We start from the raw sequence: 23,530 nt of genomic DNA on the forward strand, positions 1-23,530 counted from the left end.
CCACAGCAACAGAATAACCCTGCTGATGAAGAAACAGTTTAGACCAGTTCATATTCCAAGATGGTCTTAATCAGTTTTAGAATGATCAGTTCTGGTGTGTTACTTGTACAAGGCAGTTAAGATGGTTGTTGTTGGAGGTAAACTGTCTTGACTGGTGCAGTGTTGTTATTGGTTTAACTGATCTTGATTTAAACTAATTTAGGAGGAACTAACATCAGAGGAACTCTGATAGCAGGCTACAGGACTAGCCTACAGCAAACACTGCACCAGACTATTTAAATGTTGAGCAAGCAATCTCATTGGCTGCAGGATCAGCAGAAGCCAATCAGCTTGTGCCATGTGGTAATAATGTGATTTACAGAAAACAAAATAAAAATAGATACAATTAAGCACAATAAATAAAAATTGTATTTATTTAATCCATTTTTATGTATTAATTTATAATTAATAAACTTATTTTTTTTAAATGCAACCAGCACTTTTGTGCTAGTAAAATGCCCCCCCCCCCCCCCCCCCCCTTTTATGTTCTGTCACATACTCATATACATTTTGACCAGTTATTTTTCTACTTTCGTTTCTATTTTCATTACCTTAACCAATTTAGTTTCTTCTTTCATTTCCATTAAAAAAGGCTCCAAGTGGTCATTTGGCCTCGATACCACTGACTGCAGTATATTGAGACTGAAGTATTCTGTTTCAACATTTAAAGCTGCTCACTGGACTGTGCAGGAAGTCAAAATTGAAAACATCACCTAGTTTGACCTACGCTAAAAGATATGCATCCTCATCATTTCCTTGAGGGCTCCTCTTTCAGTTTTTCGAGGGCAGCCCATCTCTCTCCATCTTTCTCCACCTCCTTTACTTCCCCTGCCATCTCAATTTCCTGCTTTCACTGAATAGCTCTACAGAAGCATCACAGCAGTTGGTATGTTAGAAGTTTGTGCCGATCTCGCTGGGATGCATTCGTCTGGTTCGGCCCTTTCATCTTTTTTCATCGGGACCAGTATGAAAAAAAAACAGCCTTGATCGTGTCACTATTCCTTAATACATTCAGCCGTGAAACGAGGGCACCCAGAACTGTAGCGCTGAGAGTTTAGCTGCTTCCGTTGCGGCCCCCTCCCGGATCAAAGTGAGCGCTTGTGGATAATTTAGCGTGCGGTGGAGATTTTCATCCTCAAAACGAGGAAACGTTCAGTTCCAGTTATGAGAACAAATTAAGTTTGAATGTATGGCATAGCAATGCTTGCTGACAGCTGCACCCTGTTTCCATTCCTTTGTTTGTTTGTTTTTTACACAAGTAAAAAAGTAACTCGCTCATGCTAAATTGCTGGATGGATATCAAGGCATTCCTATGTGGTTGATAAGTGATTTTATTACATTGTTTTGTGGTTGCTAGGGTGGTTGCCAGGTTTTTGTTTTTTTTGGCAGGTCCAAGTCAAATGTTCTCACAACTGCCCTCAACAAATCAACCAATGTGTGTAACTTAATTGGTGCAGTTTAATACTCGGGCTTAGGTATATTAAAAAAATAACTTTTTCCTAAAAGGGATAGTTCAAAACTTAAAATGATTTAATCTTCTGTGAAATAGAATAGAGATATTTAGTTTTTTTTTTATTCCCATATAATGGAAGTCAATTGGGTCCAATGTTGTTTGGACCCAAACACTCGTCATACTTTACCTTCAATAGGATGTAATGCAAACTAAAAATGTATTTTGTTTTAACAAAATAATTATATGCAAATTATGCATAATATTTTAAAATCATGAAAAAGTATAGATTTGAAACAATGTAACAGGTATAGTATATACAATAATATAAAATATATATTATATATATTAAATAAACAAAATATATATTTACAGTTATGTCCCGCAGGATTTAGCTGATTTAGCTTCAGAAAAGTAATTATGAGCATATAAAATACAAATAAAAGGTAACAACAATCAATCTAAAGAAATAGAAAATTAGAGGTTATAAGATGCAGAGGGGAAACAAAGTGTTATTAAAAGATCGTCATAAAAAAAAAAAAAAAAAAAACATAATGTAAATTTCATAACTTTCTTCACCTAAAGCTATCATATGGCTTCAGAAAATGTGGAATACTGTTCATGAAGCTTGAATGTTTTAGTGTCCATTCAATGTAATTGCACGGAAAACAGCGACCAGTTCTCCATTTGTGTTTCACATAAGAAAAAGTCAGGTTTGGGGCGACATGAATGGTGAGTAAACGATAAAAGACTTTTCATTTTCGGGCAAACTATTTCTTCGATGTGAGGAGCAGTATTTCTCATTTCAAGTGTCTACTCAGCATCTCCCTGTTTGGCTTTGCTTTGCAAAGGGAAACTATAACTATTTCCTCTTAAACTGTTATTAGTCCTGTCTCGATCACCTGTTAGTGTGCTTGTTTTGATCCAGTCTAATTGGAGTTAATTGACATAATTGGAGCTTCAGTGCGATGCTTGTTTCCAGCTGAACTGAGTCGTTGAGAAGCAGTTCAAACATGATCTGCAGCGGAGTGTCTTGTAATCGCTCCTCTTGTGACACTAGGAGTCGGAGCAAACAAACAAAAAGATCATAACACGGAATCAGACACCTGCCGAGTTTTCCTCCTTCTTCCGTGTGCACAGGAGCAGAACGGCGAGGTAAATAAACCTGATTAACATGCGGCTCTAATGGCCGCTGCTGTGTGTGTGTGTGTGTGTGTGACAGTTAAACGGTGCTCTTGACAGATAGATACTTAAGAGCCATGCTCTCCTCCGTTGTTATCGCTTTTGGAGACCGTAATGAGTCTTTTGCTGTTAATGGGCCCTTCCCATGCGGAGGGGTCTCAGAGGTAAGCAGTAATTGTGTACCTGTACTTCTTGTACCTGATGGAAATGCCAAATGGGAGAAGAACGAGATGAAAAACAGGAGAAGGAATGCAGATGCTGCATGCTCAGTCCTGGGGAGGTTAGGAGACTATAGGTGTTTAAAATGAATTAAAGCTTAATCAGGATTTAATTTCATCCTTGAAAGCTGGGTGAAAGAGGCTTTCAAAAGAGCTGGTTTGAAAAAGCACAGTTCAGTGGTTTAGTAGCACAGCTCTGGATCTCAACTGGATTCCACTCAAACGTTGGGGAAAACAGTAAGATTTTGATAAAGAGGGTCCGTTCACATTTTGTAGAACAAAGAGTAAATTAATCTTAAATGTGAAGTGTGTAAATAAATATGTATGAATATATGTATATTAGGGGTTTAACGATATGCAAACATGACGGTTCGGTAATAGTTCGGTACAGCAGGGGGAGAAAACTAAACACAAAATTGCTTCTTTTTTCTTTTTCTATTTTTAATTAAACTCTTTTTTTTTTTTTTATCTATCTTAGCTAATGCTGTAATCTATAGGGAGCCCTTAATTACACATTACTATACTATTAAAGTTTACAATTAACAACAGAGCCAAAATTATTAAATTCAGTTGATATTTATTTTTAAATATAATAATCAACACTCAAATAAATAAAACATGTACTGTAGTTTGCACATAAGGCAGGATATGCATTAACGTCAGTAACTATAAAGTTAATTGTGTACTCCAATTCATTTTTGAAACATAATCATTTACAAATACATTGTCTGTCATAACTTGTTTTCATGACAAATTTATTTAAACATACATTAAATAAGAAGACATTACTAACAGGTTAAGTAAATATAATGAATAGGCTAATATAGTGCGTATACAAAATGCTTCTCTCTCAGAGTTCTATCTAACCGGCTGTCGACAATAAATGCCTGAGGTAAATGTAACGCTACGTGAGATATTATTCTCAAGCTGTTTTATTGATATCTTTGAAACACTGGTTGAGAGATGTAAACAAACATACAGAGTAATCGTTTCTTCTTCTTTTGCACTTTTTACTGGTAGCAAACAGCGTTGCACTGCTGCGCGCCCCCTTCTGGATTTGAGTGTGGATCGCCTGTGACTGAATTTATTTGTCGTGCAACTGCATGCACCGAACCGTGACGTCCGTACCGTACGGTTCGGGACTAGTACATGTACCGTTACACCCCTAATATATATATATATATGCCTAATTTGCATAAACTTTTTTAAAAATACAATGTAATATTGTCTGTTAAATTGTAATATTATATAATTCATGAATATTTAAAAAGGTTATGCCTAATTTTCATATTATATAAACCTAAATGAAGCTACAATACAAAAACAAATTATTGTATTAATTTTATTTTCAATAAGCAGGGTACAATTCTCACTATTAACTAACCAGTCGTATTAACTACGACTTGTTCCTCAATGAACTCCTAATTACTGCTTATTGATAGTATGGTAGTTGTCACGTTTAGGTATTAAGGGATGTAGAATATGGTCATGCAGAATAAGGCATTAATATGTGCTTTATAAGTACTAATAAACTGCCGATATCCTAGTAATATGCATGCTAATAAGCAACTAGTTAATCGTGAGAATTGGACCCTAAACTAAAGTGTTACCCCATAATCTAATAATTACTTTTACAGGGACTTTCCGCAGTATTTAGCTGCTATACTCCTCTAGAAAAAATAAATCTAAACATAAATTAAAGGTAACAATGACACATCTAAAAATAGAAAACTGTAGATATTTTCTTTAGAATTTGAGTATCTTAGAGTATCTTAAAAAAACTGATATAGTAAGTATTCCATGATGTTGCATCAACAAGAAAATAAAAACAGATTAATATATTCCACTGAGCGATTGAGATGAAAAATGTCACGGCGGTGGTGGCGGCTAATGTGGGTATTTCAGTGTATCAGGTCAAGCGCTGAACTGGGCTCTTTATTCACCCGGAGGCGCCTTGTGTTTCTCGATGGGTTCAGTGGTTTGGAGAAGAAAACACCCATTGAGTGTTTGGCATTTACAAACTGCATTTGGTGCGATCGGTCTGGGCACATATGGCAGGACAGGGGGGTGGGAGTAGGAGCTGACCTTTCAGATGCATAGACGGTGTAGTTATTGCACATTATATAGTCTGTAGGTTGCTATTTGTCAACTTTTTTGAAAGCTTGTGTGCAACACAAAAGCACAACGTACGTGTTTCCACAGCTAGAGTGAAGAACACGTCCTCATAGTGTCCACAAAACTCGCAAATGGCTGCTGGGAACATCGGTGAAGACCTCAGCTGCCTGGGTATCTTCTTATCTTACAGTCTTTCCTTTCATCTTAATATTACATTTCATGTGTATTTGGAGTCAGTGTCAATTAGAAATAATTGCTAAGGACAAATGACAGCCTAATCAATGTGTATCAATGTATGTAGAGCCTCTAATTTCCTGCAAGGAGAGATAAACAAAAGTTGTAAAGGTGTTTTTTATTTTTTATTTTTTATGTATGTTACACAGGGGGGATTGTAACTGCAGTTATTGATTTTTAAAAAATCTATAAATCATGGCTGTTTACATCTAGTCTGATGACATCTACATCTAGTCCCCTCCAAATTGTTCTGATCTGAATGAGACTGGTTGAAGATCTTTGATTAGCAGTGTTGGTGAACATTTGAATGAAACTCATTTAAAAAAGTCTATATATTTATAATATTCAGTGTGTGTGTGTAATTATTGAATGTTTTATGTTTAAAGCTACATCATTAATTTTGTAATATTTTTAGAATTAAATGTTTTAATAATTAAGATAAATAATAATAATAATACAAAATAAAAGTATCTTCTCTATTTCTCTCAGACTTTTGTATCCCACTCTATATTATCATGGTATGTAATATATCTATTTTATTTTAGTCCAAAGCTACAGATACAAAAATAAACAAACAAATAAATAAAATATGATATAAACCATCTACTTCTGGTGTAGGAATAGAGGGACAGAAAGATAAAACACATACTTAATATTCAACAATATTAGGGATCTGACTGTTCTGACGCTGTTGTAACCGCTGAGCCTGGACGATGACATAATTTTTTGCAGAACTATTTTATAGATGAAATGAACTAATTTAATAACTGATGATCTTTACAACAGATCTGAATCAACTCTTAACTGACTTCAGCTGAACAACAGCCGAAAAGCATAATTTTCCTTTTATCACTGTAAATCTGCTTTGAAACAATCTGTATTGTATAAAGCGCTATATAAATAAATGTGACTTGACTTGGGCAAATAGTACAGAATATAAAACCAGTGACTGCCAGCCCTGCGGCTCTAGAGTGTTAATAAACTCCCAGACTGGCATCTGGTCTGTGTGTCTGGTGAATCCCTCATCAATATAGCTGTGAATTTAAAAGTGTATTCTGTCCCTGACTCGACACAAAACTGGATGAAGGACACACTGTTCTAGATTAAAACTGGTAATTCTGTAGATAAATGGTCTATGCACCCTCATTTCTCTCAAAGCAATGCAAATGAATGGTAACCAGTGGCTGTCAAGCTTGAAAAATAACAAGAAAGCTCCATAGAAGTATAGTCCAAAGTGAGCTGTAGCGGCCAAATGTGAGTTTTTTTCTCAAGTTTGATTAAACCATCAAAATATCAGGAAAATATTTTAGATGTGGAAGAAATCAATGGAAGAACAAAACAGTAAACTTGGTTAAGGTATTTATCTGACAAAATTATTCGACAAACAAGACAAACTACAGCTAGGGTTTTTTTTTCACTATGCAAAAAAAAAAAAAAAAAAAAAAAAAAAGCTCACAGGAAAAATCATACAGTGACTACACCATAGTTATTATTGTTTCATTGGTTATCTCTTGTTTTTGCATGTACTGTATGATCATAATTTATTTTTATGACTGCCTGGACAGAAAATATGTCCGCACAATTTGGCATGTTTCATTGCGTTATCACAAAAAAAAAAAAAAAAAAAAAAAAGACTCCAAGCACAACTACGCAATATTCTTACTCAATCTTAAAAAAAAAAAAAAAAAAAAATTTGAATTACGGGTGAAGATGTACATTTTCCCTGGCCACACATCACTTTTGGCCACAACTGTATATTCCAAAGCTTCTGAAACTATACAGTATTTAAGGCTGTTTTCCAAACATCGTTCATTGAAATTGCAAACGTCCATTTAGAGAAGCGAGCACGTCTGTAAATCTCTCCAGCACTCAGGACATTTGATAACGTTTGTGCTGAAAGAGCGTAGGAGTGTTTGTTGTTTTCAAGCACTTGCCATTTGGAGACTTAAAGCTGCTTTCCATCCTCCTGTACTGTAGGTTGTGTCGTTATTTATTTCAAAATAATGTCTTTTTCTCTGCTTTAGGAAACAGGATTGTCAGCAGACATTTCGTGTGATCGCTTGTTCCTCCCAACTTTATAAGCAATTCCATTTCCTACACTTTTGTTCATGACTGCTGTACTTTATCCCCATGATACACCAAACAGGAAGCCGAAGGCTATCAGCAATGTTTGATCTTCTTTATTTTATTTATTCATTGTTGTCTTTTGGCACTCCCAACATTTGTATAAATTCATCTGCCATGTGGTGGATTCTGGGAATGGTTGAACATAAATGTGTGTGTGTGTGTACCGTTGAACATGGTTGAACATAAATGTATGTATGTATGTATGTATGTATGTATGTATGTATATATATACAGTATATGTATGTATATATATATATATATATGTGTGTGTGTGTGTGTGTATATGTATGATACTGAAAACAGGAGTGATGGCTGATGAAAATTCAGCTTTGCATCTCAGAAATAAATTATTTTAAATTATATTAAAATAGAAAACATTTTTAAAAACATACAATTTTACATTCTAATAATATTTCACAATATTACCAATATTACAGTTTATATATATATATATATATATACTGTATGCTCTCTTAATCTCTTTCATTCAAAGCACAAACCACAATCACCCCATCAATATGGAGCTAGAAGAGTCTCAATAAAGATAAATGCACAAACTGCATTCACATATGCACACACAGGATACACAAATGCACACACATGATTCATAAATACACACACAGGATACACAAATGCGCACAAAATTCACAAATGCACACACAGAATTTAAAAAGCACAGAAGATTCACAAATGCATACAAAATTCAGAAATGCACACAAAATTCATAAATACACACACAATTCAGAAATGAAAACAAAATTTACAAATGCACACAAGATTCACAAATGCTCAGGACAAGATTCAGAAATGTATTTCTGATGCACACACAAATATATCTTGATTTACAAACTGCTTGCGGTCTGTGAACTTCACTGCATTTGTGTGTGAATTTTGAGACTCCCCTGACTTGGCTCGACACACAAATGCCTTTTTTTAAACAGGGAATGACCTGTGACCAATCAGATACCTCCCTTGTTTTAGCCAATCACAAGAACGCACCCCACGTGGGGGATTGTTTACTTGTAAGCCAATCATATGAAGTGTGGGCGCGAGCGCTAGAGCGAGGTGGGTGGAGTTCTGCCAGTTGGTTGAGACCGGCTTCTTAGGCGGTGGGCCAAGTCCATCTATCTCGTTTAGTTTTTGATTTGACAGTTACTCAGCAGCTGTGTGGCTCATTTTTGTCTGTATGAATAATTCACAAAAAGATTAATGATTGTTTCCAACGCCAATTGTTGCACATTAAAGTATAAAAATAGATTTCATTTCGCTAGCTGATCACAAACGTTGGCCGGAGTGAGATCCAATCAACGCTTGTGTTGTTACCTTGTTGAATAGATTTGGCCAATCACGTTATTCGTTGAACCGGCGTCGCGTCAGTTTTGAGTCTAGTACAGTCTACAACCCAACGTGAAGAGACCGGTGTGTCTCGGCAAGACAACGTCAAGGTAAGATTTGTTTTACAATGATTATACACCCCTATATCTTAATGCTTTTCATATAAGTTGTATTTAAGACTGCAAGGCAAGCTATAGTTCGCCGTGAATATATGCGTTGTCGTCAGTGATGCGCGGGTCAATGTATAAACAAACCGCACCCGACCGACGTTTTCAACTAACCCGCCCGCAACTCGGACCGCAAAAAACGAAAAAGAAAATATTGTACCCGACTCGCTTCCTGACCCGCATTTTTTTTAAAGTAGCTATAATGCTCATCGTAGCTCTTAATATAACTTAATATTCTAATTTTGTCAAGAATTATAAAAAATCGTCAATATAAGCTCATAATTTGTACTAAAATAGTCTAAAAGTTTAGTTTTAAAAACAATTTTAAAAAGCTGGCTATGTCTATTTTGATGTTTCTGCGCAAGTTCAGCAGACAGTGAGGTTCGGGTTTGTTCCGATCAGAGCTCGTGAGCGGAGAGCGCATTTCTGAATATTCCGCTCCGCTCACGGTCGCTCGCCCAACCCAGATGGCCCGCTGTTTCGAAAATATGTGGAATAAGGGCTGCCTCCGACTATTTTTTTTTCTTGTCGACTAGTTGTTCATTTAAGCCATTCGTGGACAAATCGCCCCTTTATATTAAATTAATTACTTAAAGGCTAGCCTACAGGAATAAGCGTAATGACCGCACGCTTAAAGCTTGCCACAAAGAACCGGTTAAAGTAATGATTATGAATGTGTCTAAATTAGCAAGGAGACATTTAATTGTTTAGTAATAAACTGGTGTTTTCTGTGTCGCTGCAAAGATGAAGTTGACAATGCGGAGATTGTGGACTCGCCATGAACGCCAGAGAGAAATGTACATTTCATATGGATTAGCCTACATAATCAGAGAGTATAGCCTATTTATTTTGGTTTGAATATTTTCGTTTAAAAGTAGACATTTCAAGATTTCTGTAATATATAGCCTATATTTATCAAATCTGTGAGGCACAAGTTGAGTTTCGGCGCCCTCCAGTTCACATGCAGTGATCGCGTACCGGCGCCTTATTTTGTCTGCTATATATTTGCTTCTTATTTAATAAATACGGGCAATTGATTGATAAAACATTGATCAAAATTAAGATACAATTTATACAAAACGAAAATCTTTTAAAAAGAGTTTTCTATAAAACAAAACTTAATGACGTCGTCAAAATCATGTTTTACCAAAAACAGCGCCGTTGCTAGGAGGGCGTCAGCGCCTCTGCCTCACGAGTGGATGATAGCCCTGAAACGCCTAGCAATGATATACCTTTAGTGGTAGTATACCTTTAGTTAAGTTATCGCAGCGCGCTAAGAGACAATGTTATCGGAAAATGCAGCCCAGGTATATTCATAATGGAGATTCCAAAGCTCTCTTCTTTGGTCAGAACCATGGAGAGCGATCGCGGATTTACTTTTACAATGCAACACAATATTTAAAGAGCATCAAGCTATTAAAATCTATATTATGTATACGCACAGATAATATAACAGTAGGCTATATTAGTCAATATTTTTTTATTAGGTTAAGCAGTGATTGGATAACGTTTTTTTATTTTATTTTTATTTAACGTTTTTAATTTAAGGCCCACCCACAATTGGTCTGGCTTATCCAAAACTGGAATCCTGGCGCCGTGCCTGGTTGGTCGTGCCAGTTTTGTGGTTATCAAATGTGTAAATAGCATCGCAAGAAGTAGCCTACACATGACAAAGCCAGCACTTTGGTCATCATCTTTCATTATTTCGGCAAATGTCTCCCACACTTTGCTCTTTCTATTTGTGTATTTGCGGAGCTTCCACTCCCCAGTCTTCACCTTTTCTCTTGCCGCCTCCATCTCTACCTGCAGACTGAGCTCGTGCATCATCTTCGCGCCAGTTATTCAGCCAATAAAGTGTAAATTAAATTTAAAACGTATTCATAGAAAATTGTGTCTAGAACTATATCAATTACAAAGGTTTAATTGGCATCTTTATTTCAAACGACCCGACCGACCGCGACCCGAATATCATTAAAAATATTTTTGGATGACTCGTAACCGCGGGTGACCGCAGGCACCATTTCGGATCAACCCGCGCATCACTGGTTGTCGTTGATGAGAACAGTAACGTTAGCCACGAAAGAATGTTGGTAAGTGGAGCAGTAAAGCTAGGTCTAATGGTATGCTGCTTAGGCTAATCCAAAATAATCATTCGGTACATACACAATAAACTAAGCAAATAGTATTCAAATACGGGATAATTACGGGAAAAATTTTAAACGGGAAGACAGCAGGAAATAAGTCTGACTAAGGGAGAATCACGGGAACGGGAGGGTATGTCGAGGTTGGTTACAGCAAGCTACCTAGGCTACAAGTAAGCTAGACTAATCAGCTAAAAAGAGTGCAAACCAAAATAAAGAAATGATTTCAAATCAACTTTATAGTGGTAGTCATGGAGTTATTTAAGCCAATTATGGTTGATTGTCACAGTTTATACAATGACACAATTCTGTGCATGGTAGCTTACATCTGTCAGTGGTTGGGCTTCACCTACACAACAGAACAGGTATAAGATGGAATATGGTGGAAAAATATTTTAGTTAAAGATGGCTGTTTTTGAGCTATTTAACAAAATTATTTGTGGTCAGAACTGCAGTTGTCTTAATACAAATGTCAAGATGAAAAATGTGATTGAATATTATCTAGTAATGTGCGCTTTCTGTGTTTATTTATCTGAATATAATTCAGTTGTTTATCTAACACGGACAGGACAACATCATATCTCTCCACACCCAAATGACTACAGAGGTGATCGTTGACAATCATCACATCAACAGCACCATGATGGAGCAGGTCAAGATCACAGAGTTGCTTAGTATCCACATCACAGATGACCCATCTTGATCTATCGACACCACCAACAGAACATGGCCAAGAAATTCCAAAAACCTCTGCACTTCCTCCCACAGTTGAGGAAGGCTCATCTCCCAAAAATCCATCCTCTTAACTTTCTATAGGGGAATCATAGAGAGCCTCTTCCTTCCACCCCCACCCTCCAGTAACCTAAGGGCAGCTGATTGACTCTTGCACAAATACACTGGTAGTTTACACTATGATGCTGCTACATTGTTTTATTTTTAAATTTGCTATATATGAACATTTGACCCCACTTACACTGCCTTTGCTACTTGTCATGTCATCCACTTACACAATAATACTATATTAATTAGGGATAAGGCACGATTTTCAAATATTCGATTAGCTGATTTTATTATAGAATAGGATGTGCGGGATGATTGTCTTTAAAAAATCCCCATGTTTTAGTTGTGGTTATAAGTTGCAATCCTAAATTCACATAAATTTTTTATACATTTAATAAATATATTCTTAATATTTGTTGTTTTTGTTTGTGTTTGAGCGTATATATATCAATATTAATTTTGAGACTTGAAATGTAAACTCTCAAGGGTTGGATTTCTAAATATATGTTGGTTATGTGTCTATTCAGAATGACTTCTGCAGCAACCTTTTTTTTTTTTTTGGGGTATGTCATGTATGCATCACTTGCATATCATTATTCATTCACGTGAAAACATGTTTAACAGTACCAGACATTAGGAAAATATGACATACGGATGTGCCGTTACAGTCAAGTCAAGTTTATTTATATAGCGCTTTTCACAATAGAGATTGTATCAAAGCAGCTTCACAGTATTAAATTAAAACAATACATCAATGTTTGTTTCTAGTGGAAAACGTCCACGTTTGGTAATGCTGATCAATAGTATTGTTGATTGATTAATTAAATTAAATATCCCCAACTGAGCAAGCCATAGGCAACAGTCCATTGCATTAATAAAAATAATTTGTGTGTAGGCTACATTGAACAGACTTTGCCCAACTTGTCTGGGAAAGGAGTTACAGGGCTTTTTACATTTGAGGCTAAACGGATAAAACAGCTAATTTTTAGCTCAGTATTACTGAACTACATTACTAAAATTACATTTTTAATGATTAAAGCAAAATTAAAATTTCAAGAACGCAGCTTCCTGGTCACTGACAAAGATTACTTTGCCTCCGCCGTAGAATCTGTTCATTATTTACATTGGTTGTCAAGGAAACGGGAGGTTTTCTAACGTTATGATTAGTACTCCTGCTTACTTGCCGGTTTAAAAAAGTAAGAGTTTGTAAGGACATTCTGCGTCAAATGTGCAAACAACAAAGTTGGAAACAATGTCTGCAGTACTTATACGATTTTATTACATGGCCTCAGCAAAAAAAAAAACGTACACAGCTGAGAGGTAAGTATTAAATTCGTAATTTCGAGGTCCGGCCCACCGCCTCAACCATAGACTGTAAAAAATGGTCTCAACCAACTGGCAGAACTCCACCCACCTCGCTGTCGCGCTCTCGCTCGCGCCCACACTTCATGTGATTGGCTTACAAGTAAACAATCCCCCACGTGGGGTGCGTTCTTGTGATTGGCTAAAACAAGGGAGGTATCTGATTGGTCACAGGTCATTCCCTGTTTAAAAAAAGGCATTTGTGTGTCGAGCCAAGTCAGGGGAGTCTCAAAATTCACACACAAATGCAGTGAAGTTCACAGACCGCAAGCAGTTTGTAAATCAAGATATATTTGTGTGTGCATCAGAAATACATTTCTGAATCTTGTCCTGAGCATTTGTGAATCTTGTGTGCATTTGTAAATTTTGTTTTCATTTCTGAATTGTGTGTGTATTTATGAATTTTGTGTGCATTTCTGAATTTTGTATGCATTTGTGAATCTTCTGTGCTTTTTAAATTCTGTGTGTGCATTTGTGAATTTTGTGCGCATTTGTGTATCCTGTGTGTGTATTTATGAATCATGTGTGTGCATTTGTGTATCCTGTGTGTGCATATGTGAATGCAGTTTGTGCATTTATCTTTATTGAGACTCTTCTAGCTCCATACATCAAGGCCAAGCGCATAGACCAGTGGTTACGAAACCAATTACCAGCAAACACTGTTCCCACGAGCCACAACAATAAACTCAGGAGAAGAACAGACCATAAACAGCTGGAGAAGAATAGTTGTTTGAACCCATCCATGTGAAAGAGAGACAATCGCTCACTATCGCACAGAAGATCAATAAATCTCCTCATCAAGCTCAGCATAAATGAATTTGGAAAGTTTCTCAGTGTCGTAATTGCTGTAAGACTCACTTTATTCAATAGTAACGGCAGTGCAACCATAAACTAAAACAGATCTTCTATATTGGATTTGCATCAACTAACCACAGCAGACATGCTGTAAACATCATCACCAAATGGAGAACGAACCACTTACACTGTTTTTTTTTTTGTTTTGTTTTTTTGGTTAATATCATTCTTTATTAGATTTATGTTTATAGAATATGATATTGTGTTGGCAGAGGTTAAGAAGGGAAAATAATCAGTGTGCTTGAGGAATGAGGGAGATATGGAGACAGTGAGAGAGAAAAGCATGGGGTGAGTTGTATTCAGCTGTCACTCAGGCGGGTTTTATGGGTCTAGTACATACTATCAGTGTCTGGATGACAGCCACACCCTATTAATCTCTTCAAGACACTCTCACTCGTTCTCTCACAGGCTGTGTGTGTGTGCGCGTGTGTGCGTGTGTGTGTGTTTCTTCGTTCTCATATGTAACGCCTACTTTTCACGCCAAATCAGTTCCTGAAGGATAAAATGAAGACCTGAGGTCTGTTTAGTCTCATGGTCCTGTTTTACTCAGAAGCAGATACATTTACAATAATGATAAACAAATAAAATTTTTCATGTAAATGCGAGTGCGACTCACACTTGCGACTTAAAAGAGATGTGTGTGAATTGTAAAATGTATTTAGGAGCACGCATGTGAATAAAAAAAAAAATCCCTGTGGGTCATCAGTGTTATGAAATGTAAGGTCAAAAAAAAGTCGTAAATGGTATAACAAATATGAATTATTTTAAGAGGTCTTATATTTGGGTATGGAAAAACAGGAAACGGGATACAGCCTAATGTGATTATTAAACGTCGAAAGTGTATGACTTAATTAAAGAGGCCATATTATGCCGTTTTCCAGCCTTGATTTTGTTTTTGGGCTCTACTAGAATAGATTTTTATTCTTGAATGTTCAAAAAGCATTATTTTTTCACATAATTTACATTGTTGCAGCACCTCTCTTCCCAGTCTGTCAGTAACACTGTTTAGTTCCTGTCTCTATGAAGCCCCTCCTTCCGGAAAGCACAATGTGCTCTGATTGGTCGGCTGGACCAGTGTGTTGTGATTAGTGAACCGCATCTAGTGTTTTTCAGAAATATCACGCCTCTTACCATAATCTCGAGTTTCAACACACTACTAACACAACTCAACAAGGTCTATGTCTCTTTTTATTTTTAATTTTTTCCCGTACGCCTTGGGTGGGGATTGTTTAAATGAGGAATACTGTGACGCGACGTTCCTAGAAAAAAGCTCAAGACTATGATTGATATAGACCATAACTCTGTGACTTTGTGCTTTGTAACTTTGCAGAGCGTTTTCATGTTCAAACCGCAACATTGCACCCCAAAGACTGTAAAAATGCATAATATAAATAGGTCATCTTTAAAGTAATTCAAGGTAGCAATGTGTTGCATGTTCTACAGGCTCACGGTTTCAGAGCAGTTCACAATCAATGAATACTGCACATTTATGCCAATAGATATAGGCCTATACACTACATAATTATTAAATATAATTTTAAGCAGAAATATTTAAAAACTTGGTGTACTTTTTCTAATTTGATCATTTAAATAATTTTGCTTTTAAATTCCTCTGTCTCGAAGCCCTGAATTTTGTTGCTCACTCCCTCAGTGAAAGAGCAGAGAGCCATATAGTTTTCTTGGTCTTGAAACTGTTGATTAGAATTCATCTGCGGTGTCTCTCTCTCTTGTCTTTCTTGCTTTGTTTCTCACATTCGTGTGTTTTGCAGGGAGTGTGACTGTGATTAATGTTGAAGTAGTCATCCTGTTGAGGACCAGATGCAGGAAAGAAGAAGAGAGGAGACATGTGCATGGTGTGAGATGAGTAGAAGGGGGAAGAGGGGGATGTTGAGAGAGAGCAGTCACAAGTCTTTGTCAGGATTGAGGATTCCTGCCAGCTGTGAGGCGGAAACCGCAGGAAAACCTCTGCGTTTTGGCAGGCACACGATACACACACAAACACACATTCGTCCAGTGTTGTGTAATAAATATTCAGACTTTGAGCAGTATTAGATCAGACATTTACTCACAAGTTGCCCTGTCGCAAAGCAATGGCTAAATGAATGAACACCAACCAGAGAATTGTGCCGTCAGAAAGGGTGATTTTAATCCAGTCAAATTGTTCCTGACCAGGCTCTTTAATGCAAAATACATTTATTTATTTGATAGAATACATATTTATAATTAGGGGTTCAAGCACGAAGTGCTGAAACCCTATTGTAATTGTACTGATTTTTATTATTATTATTATTATTATTATTCTGCCGTAAAACGCATCGTGCAGCCCAAACCGTAAGTGCTGGAAACTTGAAACTTTGCCAGATGGTAGTACAAAAATCGAGGAGAGGTTTAGAGATTATGACCCCGATTGGCCCATAGGTGGCGCTATAGCAACCAAAAGCGCGAAACTGCTCATAACTCCTAGACCGTATGTCATAGACTCAAGTGTCTTATATCATTGGAAAGCTGGAAACCCGATGACACATATTTAGTATGAGTTTTGTGGTCTTATTTCAGCAACTTTCATTTTTATTTTTTTCAATAACCACGCATAAACATTATTCTCTTAAAAATACAAACATCTACATTCATGTTGCTCACATATTATGGTAGCCCTGTTTGTGCTATATAGAGTGAATTTACACCTTTGCCATTAACATGTTTATAAATAACTGAAAAAAGCACAAATGTCAGGGCATGTCAAAACATCCCAAGGGCCCCAAAAACACCTTAGACCCCAGAGGGTTAATGCTTGAACCCCGATAAATGCTGCTTGCAGCTTTAATTTATATTTTATAATCTTACAATTTATTTTACTTTAGTCATATTATGTTGTATTATTAGTATCATCATTACTGTCATTTATAATTGTTATAGTATTTGTTATATTTATATTTTTGTATATGTTATATTTGTAATATTCAAATATAACAAAAATATATATACTATACTTTATATTATTATTATTATTATTTATTTATTTTTTAAATGTGGCAGTGCAGTGGATGTACAGGAAAAATAGCAGGAAGAGACAGCAGCTCTGTGTGTGTGCTTGTGGATTTATAAGGAAGGGGATTGAAGCTTCTGCTGTGCTTTAGATAAGAAAATTTAAAATTGATCACAAAGTTCTCTCTCACACATAGTGAGGGCTGGACATCTCAGTTTTGCTACGCAATGTGTGGAGTGGTAATAACTGCTTTTTTTGTTGTGTGTGTGTGTGTGTGTGTGTGTGTGTGTGTGTGTGTGTGTGTGTGTGTGTGTGTGTGTGTGTGTGTGTGTGTGTGTGTGTGTTGTTTAGAAGGTGGATCCTCTCTCAACATGGGGATACAAAAACTGCAGAAAAGCAATTTCACCTCTCAGCCTTACCACAGCTGTGTGTGTAAGAGAGAGAGAGAGAGAGAGAGAGAGAGAGAGAGAGAGAGCAAGAGAGAGTGCACACAGCCAGTAATTGCTAATGTGGAGCAAAGATGGGGCGAGAGAGAGAGAGAGAGAGAGAGAGAGAGAGAGAGAGAGAGAGAGAGAGAGAGAGAGAGACACTCAAAGGCCGCGTTTCAGAGCAGGGTGACACTTTGCTTGAGTCACCATTTTAAAAATCATCAGATGGAAGTCTGGATGATGTGTAGAGACAGACTAAGACAAGATGACTGCTAGACAAGATGCTATTTGAATACCCTGTGTGCATGTGTGTTTAAGGGTCATATAAGGGTGTCTTATTTGCTATATACTGTACATGAGTCATGTCCCCACCACTTTTGGCCAGGATTGATCTTGTCCCCACCATTTTTTTAAACATCTCGCAGCGCGACTGTACCTAATACAATGGAAACATCTCCAGATGACTAGTAGAGTATTCATTTAGTTTGTTTGTGTTAAATAAGAGGTGATCCAGTGCTGGAATGCGTTGTTTTTGAAATTATGTCGATTGCTTGATGCCGATGTTCTCATGTGGCTCGTGCAAAGTCTTCACAGAATCCTCAGAGTCTTCACAGCTCTTCTATCTATCGCTGTTGCGGAGACTAGGGCTGGGCGATATGCCTGAAAACTGTATCACGATATAAGCGTTTCATATCGGTCGATATCGATAATTATTTATATTTTTTATGACCTATTTAAAATAAGGACCAGGAGAAAAATATATTACATTTAAACATTTTTATTTTAAACTTAACCTTCCTCTGATTATAATCCCCTCAGTAGTAAAGGTAGAAATGTCAACACAACCATGGAAAACACTTTGAAATAATTAAAATGTAAACATAAGTCTAAAACCACAATGAACACTTAACAATTATCTCTTAACATTAAAGTGCAAAATTAAAGAATACGTAAGAAATGCTTAATAGAGTGTAATAAAATAGTGCAAAGTGTTAAATATAAACATAGAGAAACCGACGACGGTCTTGCATAATTTGCAGACGACATTAGTCTGACTACGGTCAGACTTATAAAATCCAAAAAACTGCCATACTGGCGAGCTGAATTTTCCTGTTTTATCAACAATTTCCTCGCTTGCTTCGGCACTCATTTTCCACTTATGACTCCATGCCGGTTCTGTTACTGAAGAATCCAACAAGAGACAACGATATGGCGCAACCATACTGTTACATGACTGGCTGTTAGCGTGTCACCCCCAAGCGGCAACCTCCCTGTCTCTCTCTTGAAACCAACACGGAAGTGAATTAAACGGCAGTTCATCAACTGGCCGCTTGAGGCTGGCTGCAAAAGTGAGTCAAATCTGCACCTCCCCCATGTTAAAATGCCCAACTTTACAGCAGAAAAAAACATGTTTACAGCCTGGAGCAAAACGTGGCTTTGGTCTATACAGCTAATTTTGCCCTTCATGACAACTGTGAGAGGGTGAATTTCTTTTATATTTAAATTATATTAAGCCTTAAATTTCTGCATAATTAAGGGTGTCCACTTTTGAGTGACAGGTGGATTCCCGCTGCTGTGGTCATTAGTCATCATTAGCCGTTTGTCTGCTGTCTGTTAGCCGTCACGTCACCTCAGCTCATTGTCTGACTGTAAAAATAAATAAATTCGGGAGTGACGCGCTGCCAAGATGGCGACGGTCGGCTACGCCCACTTTAGGCTTCAAAAACGGTCTTCAGAAACCTACTGGTGACATCACGGACACTACGTCCATATTTTTTTACAGTCTATGGTCACCCCCTACGTTGCTAGGTTACCAGAGAGGGAGTGCTTTTGTTCATCCAACCAAACTTGCTTCGCAACCTCTGGTTTCTTCCGACGAAAAAAAAAAATCGAACGCATTTTTTATTGATATTGATTACGTGTCTATCGCGATACATATCGCTATCGTTTTATCGGCCAGCCCTAACGGAGACTCTATTCGTTGCGGTGAAATCACAAAACAAAATGCACACAAACATGTCCATGCTCTTGATCTACATTAACTGATAAACATAATTGATTTTAATAAGAAATAATATGAAGGTGAACTACAACCCAGAACCTCTGGCACTCTTAACAAAAGTTCCACCACCAGTCCATAAGGACACACAAAATTGAAAAAAGTAATAGAAAATGGTTTAACTGTTTTTGATGTGTTTATTTGTGTGTGACCATCCATAAATGTGTGCATGTGTGTCGTTTAGCAGATGCGGGTGTGTATCTGTGTGTGTAGTCGCTTGTTTGACGTCCGTATGCTCACTGCAGTCTATTCACCCGTGAAAACAGGCTGTGTGTGTGATGGTACAACAGCTGAGCGTACAGTTGTAGCGCTTTGACAAAGCAGTGGAGAACAGGAAGAAATGAGGGAGGGAGAGCGAGAGGAATGAAATGGGCAGTGGGTTAATTTGGAGGCTGTGCATGTTCACTCAGGTGTGTCTTCCTTACAGACGGAGAGGCGAGAAACACACTGTAGCCAATCAGAACGCTTGAACTGAGAAATGGGCTTCCATTGCAAAGGGCACATTCTCACGAAGCTATTAAACAAGTCCAATCACCCTCTCGTCTGACTCTTTCATCATACTGTGTGTGTGTGTGTGTGTGTGTGTGTGTGTGTGTGTGTGTGTGTGTGTGTGCGCTCCATCTCTGAAAGTGGCAGATCAATTCACTAGCTAAGTCCACACAGCAGGGAAGATGGCTGTTTGGAATGATTTTTTTTTATTCACTTGGATTTTCTTCTCTCTTTCTCTCTTTTGCAGCTCCGTCCATTGTTCCCATAATGCATCAGGTCAGTTCTACGATGAAAAGCATCACGTTGTCATGGCCACAGCCTGAACAGCCTAATGGAATTATTCTCGATTACGAGCTGCGCTACTATGAGAAGGTAAGGTGTTTGTGTGTGTACATGTGTGTATGTCCATGCGTGTGTGTGTGTGAGTGTATGTGGACTGGTAAACCCTACATTATGGGGACAAAATGTACACACAAAGATGCCAATATCCGAAATCCTTGTCCTTGTGGACATTTTTAGTGCCCATGAGGAAAACAGCGTAAAATCATACTAAGTGATGCTTTTTGAAAATGTAAAAAAGCAGAAAGTTTTCTGTGACGGGTAGGTTTAGGTTTGGGGGACAGAATATACAGTTTGTACAGTATACAAAGCATTATGTCTATGGAAAGTCCCCATAAAACATGAAAAGACAACGTGTGTGTGTGTGTGTGTGTGTGTGTGTGTGTGTGTGTGTGTGTGTGTGTGTGTGTGTGTGTGTGTGTGTGTGTGTGTGTGTGTGTGTGTGTGTGTAACCATTTAAAGTCCCCCTGTATTTAGTCATTTTATCCCTTAAAGGGATAGTTCACTTTGAAATTAAATTTTGGTATGTTTTAGCTTACCTGAAGGGCATCCAAGATGTAGGTGTCTTTTTTTCCACAGTAGTTTCAATTTTGATATTTTTAGGTCAAACCGTTCTTGTCTGACAGTCATATCATGCAGGTCTATGGTCACGGTCTCAAAGAGCATGCACAGAGTCCAAATTAAAACAATTCCCCATCGTCCAAATTAAACAATTCCCCATCGTAAGTACACATTGATGGCCTAAGACACGAAACGAGCGGTTTTTGTGAGAAAACGAACAGTATTTATATAGTTTTTACCTCTTATAACACCCCACGTCCAAGTGATCTGAGGGCGCGGGCGCTTCCTGCTGTGTGACGTGTACGCAGACTGGTGCATAGATATATATACACTAGATGTTGCATTAAAGACATTCGTTCCAATGAACTGCCGTAGCCAAGGCGACATCTAGTGTATATATATCTATGCACCAGTCTGCGCACACGACACACACCAGGATGTGCTCGCAACCTCAGATCACTTGGACGTGGTGGTGTTATAAGAGGTAAAAACGATATAAATACTGTTCGTTTTCTCACACAAACCGCTCGTTTCGTGTCTTAGGCCATCAATGTGTACTTACGATGGGGAATTGTTTAATTTGGACGATGGAGAATTGTTTTAATTTGGACTCTGTGCATGCTCTTTGAGACAGTGACCATAGACCTGCATGATATGACTGTCAGACAAGAACGGTTTGACCTAAAAATATCAAAATTGAAACTACTGCGGAAAAAAAGACACCTACATCTTGGATGCCCTTCAGGTAAGCTAAAACATACCAAAATTTAATTTCAAAGTGAACTATCCCTTTAAAACTCATCTTTAATGTATTCACGCCTTAAAATAGCTTGAATGTAACTCTACACTCTTGCCTATTTTTTTATATGCGGTTCTATGAATATGTAATCTCAGAGATCCACTCGTTCACGTGATTGGTTTCAAGGTAGTTTGTAACGTCAGAAACACCAGCGATTTCAAACCGCATTTTTGAGACTGTCTTTGGTTCACTGCAGTTTTAAAGAGAAAATACTCAAAAATGGTGTTGACTTATGAATTTACATGTGGTTTGTCTGAAAGCTGTGATGGATTTTTTTTTTAATTAATCAACTTTAATTAATCAACTAACATTTGTTTTTCTTGCAGGAACAACATTCATATGCTTTTAAATGTTTCCAAACGCTTTGGGGAAAACTTCTCACTGTGTGTGTGTGTGTGTGTGTGTGTGTGTGTGTGTGTGTGTGTGTGTGTGTGTGTGTGTGTGTGTGTGTGTGTGTGTGTGTGTGTGTGTGTGTGTGTGTGTGTGTGTGTGTGTGTGTGTGTGTGTGTGTGTGTGTGTGTGTGTGTGTGTGTGTGTGTGTGTGTGTGTGTGTGTGTGTGTGTGTGTGTGTGTGTGTGTGTAAATACAAATTAGGGGAAGTGAAACTAGACAGATGAGTAGTTTTCAAACCTTGTGATAAGTAATCACAAAAACAGAGTTTGCTTGTGCCAGTGACAGAGGGAAAAGGTTGGGGCTTTTGAACCAATTGAACCAATCATATTGAAGGTGACATGTTAGTCACTATAATCTTATTTGTTGTCTCGATTCTATAAAAACTGTTGTATCCGTGTTTTCTGGTGGGATTCTCAATGGAATTTGTCTGATATCCTCCGGCCTTGCTTCTTGGGAGAGATTCCCTGAGAACTGCTCAGGAAGATCTCCCGGCCGTGATTAAAGCATTTGAAGGACATTTGCTGAAGTCTGTTTGTCGATTATTCCTGCGCAGGAAGTAAGCTAGTTTAGGGGAACAAGTTAGTTAGGTGACTATTATTGAACAGGGACGTCGATTTGTAGATGAGACCCAGATATTTAGGTTTAGGGAAAAATCTACCACAAAGCATATTAAAAACACCACATATACATGTAAACATCATTAAAAGCTTGATTTTCACCACAGGGATCTTTATGAATTGTATGATGCTTTTATCCAAATGCTCCTCAAATCATAGTGAAATGATTGGTTGATAATGTTGTTCAACCCTTAAATCTGATGGTTACAGCCATAAATCTATTAAAAAAGAAATTATTTTAATGACACTTTCATGATAGATAATCTCCTGCCAAAAAGTCCCACCATGCTTTTTTTTTTATTTTTTTTTTTTATTATTATTATTGAATATTGTTTGTCTGAAATGTGACATTATAAAAGTAAAATGGAAGTGTGAAAGTTTTTTTTTCTGAAGGGACGTCTCAGTGACCCCTTTGTAATGTCATTATGAGGAAGTGAGGTACAGTGGGTTGCTAGGAGACAGCATTGGCGGGCGGGTGGTTGGGTTCAGCAGTTTCTCGGGCCGGTCTCTGCAGAGAGATGCTGAAACACAGACCCTCTCACACCAATTACACCTAATGATTCCAGAGCCTCCTGTGCTGACACACACACAAACACTCTATAGCGTGTCACCCCTTTTAGAGACATCATGGCAGAGCATGATGGACACGCAAAATCACACGCATATACACGCTCTCGCCAGAAGTTATGCCTATGTTCTTTGTCTGATGTTTCTTTGAAATGTATATATATCCATCCAGACGGCTGGCATCATGCACTCAGCCAAGGTCTGATATAAACACTTTCACTCACTACATTTTCCAGCTCTCCATACATTTACAGACAGATTGATAAATTCAGGCATTAAATTGGGAT

General features: G+C 37.5%; 1 protein-coding gene across 1 annotated transcript in view; it reads left to right on the top strand.

Annotated features, from left to right (window-relative positions):
* ephb1 (EPH receptor B1) overlaps window positions 1-23,530 on the top strand; it is a 225,201-nt gene that overhangs the window by 141,053 nt on the left and 60,618 nt on the right. Inside the window, exon 5 of the mRNA XM_079876294.1 lies at window positions 20,215-20,339. Within this exon, the coding sequence (XP_079732420.1) occupies window positions 20,215-20,339 (125 nt within the window). The remainder of the gene's footprint in view (window positions 1-20,214; window positions 20,340-23,530) is intronic.

This window comes from Squalius cephalus (genome assembly GCF_949319135.1).
Source record: "Squalius cephalus genome assembly, chromosome: 7".
Classification (NCBI taxonomy): domain Eukaryota; kingdom Metazoa; phylum Chordata; class Actinopteri; order Cypriniformes; family Leuciscidae; genus Squalius; species Squalius cephalus.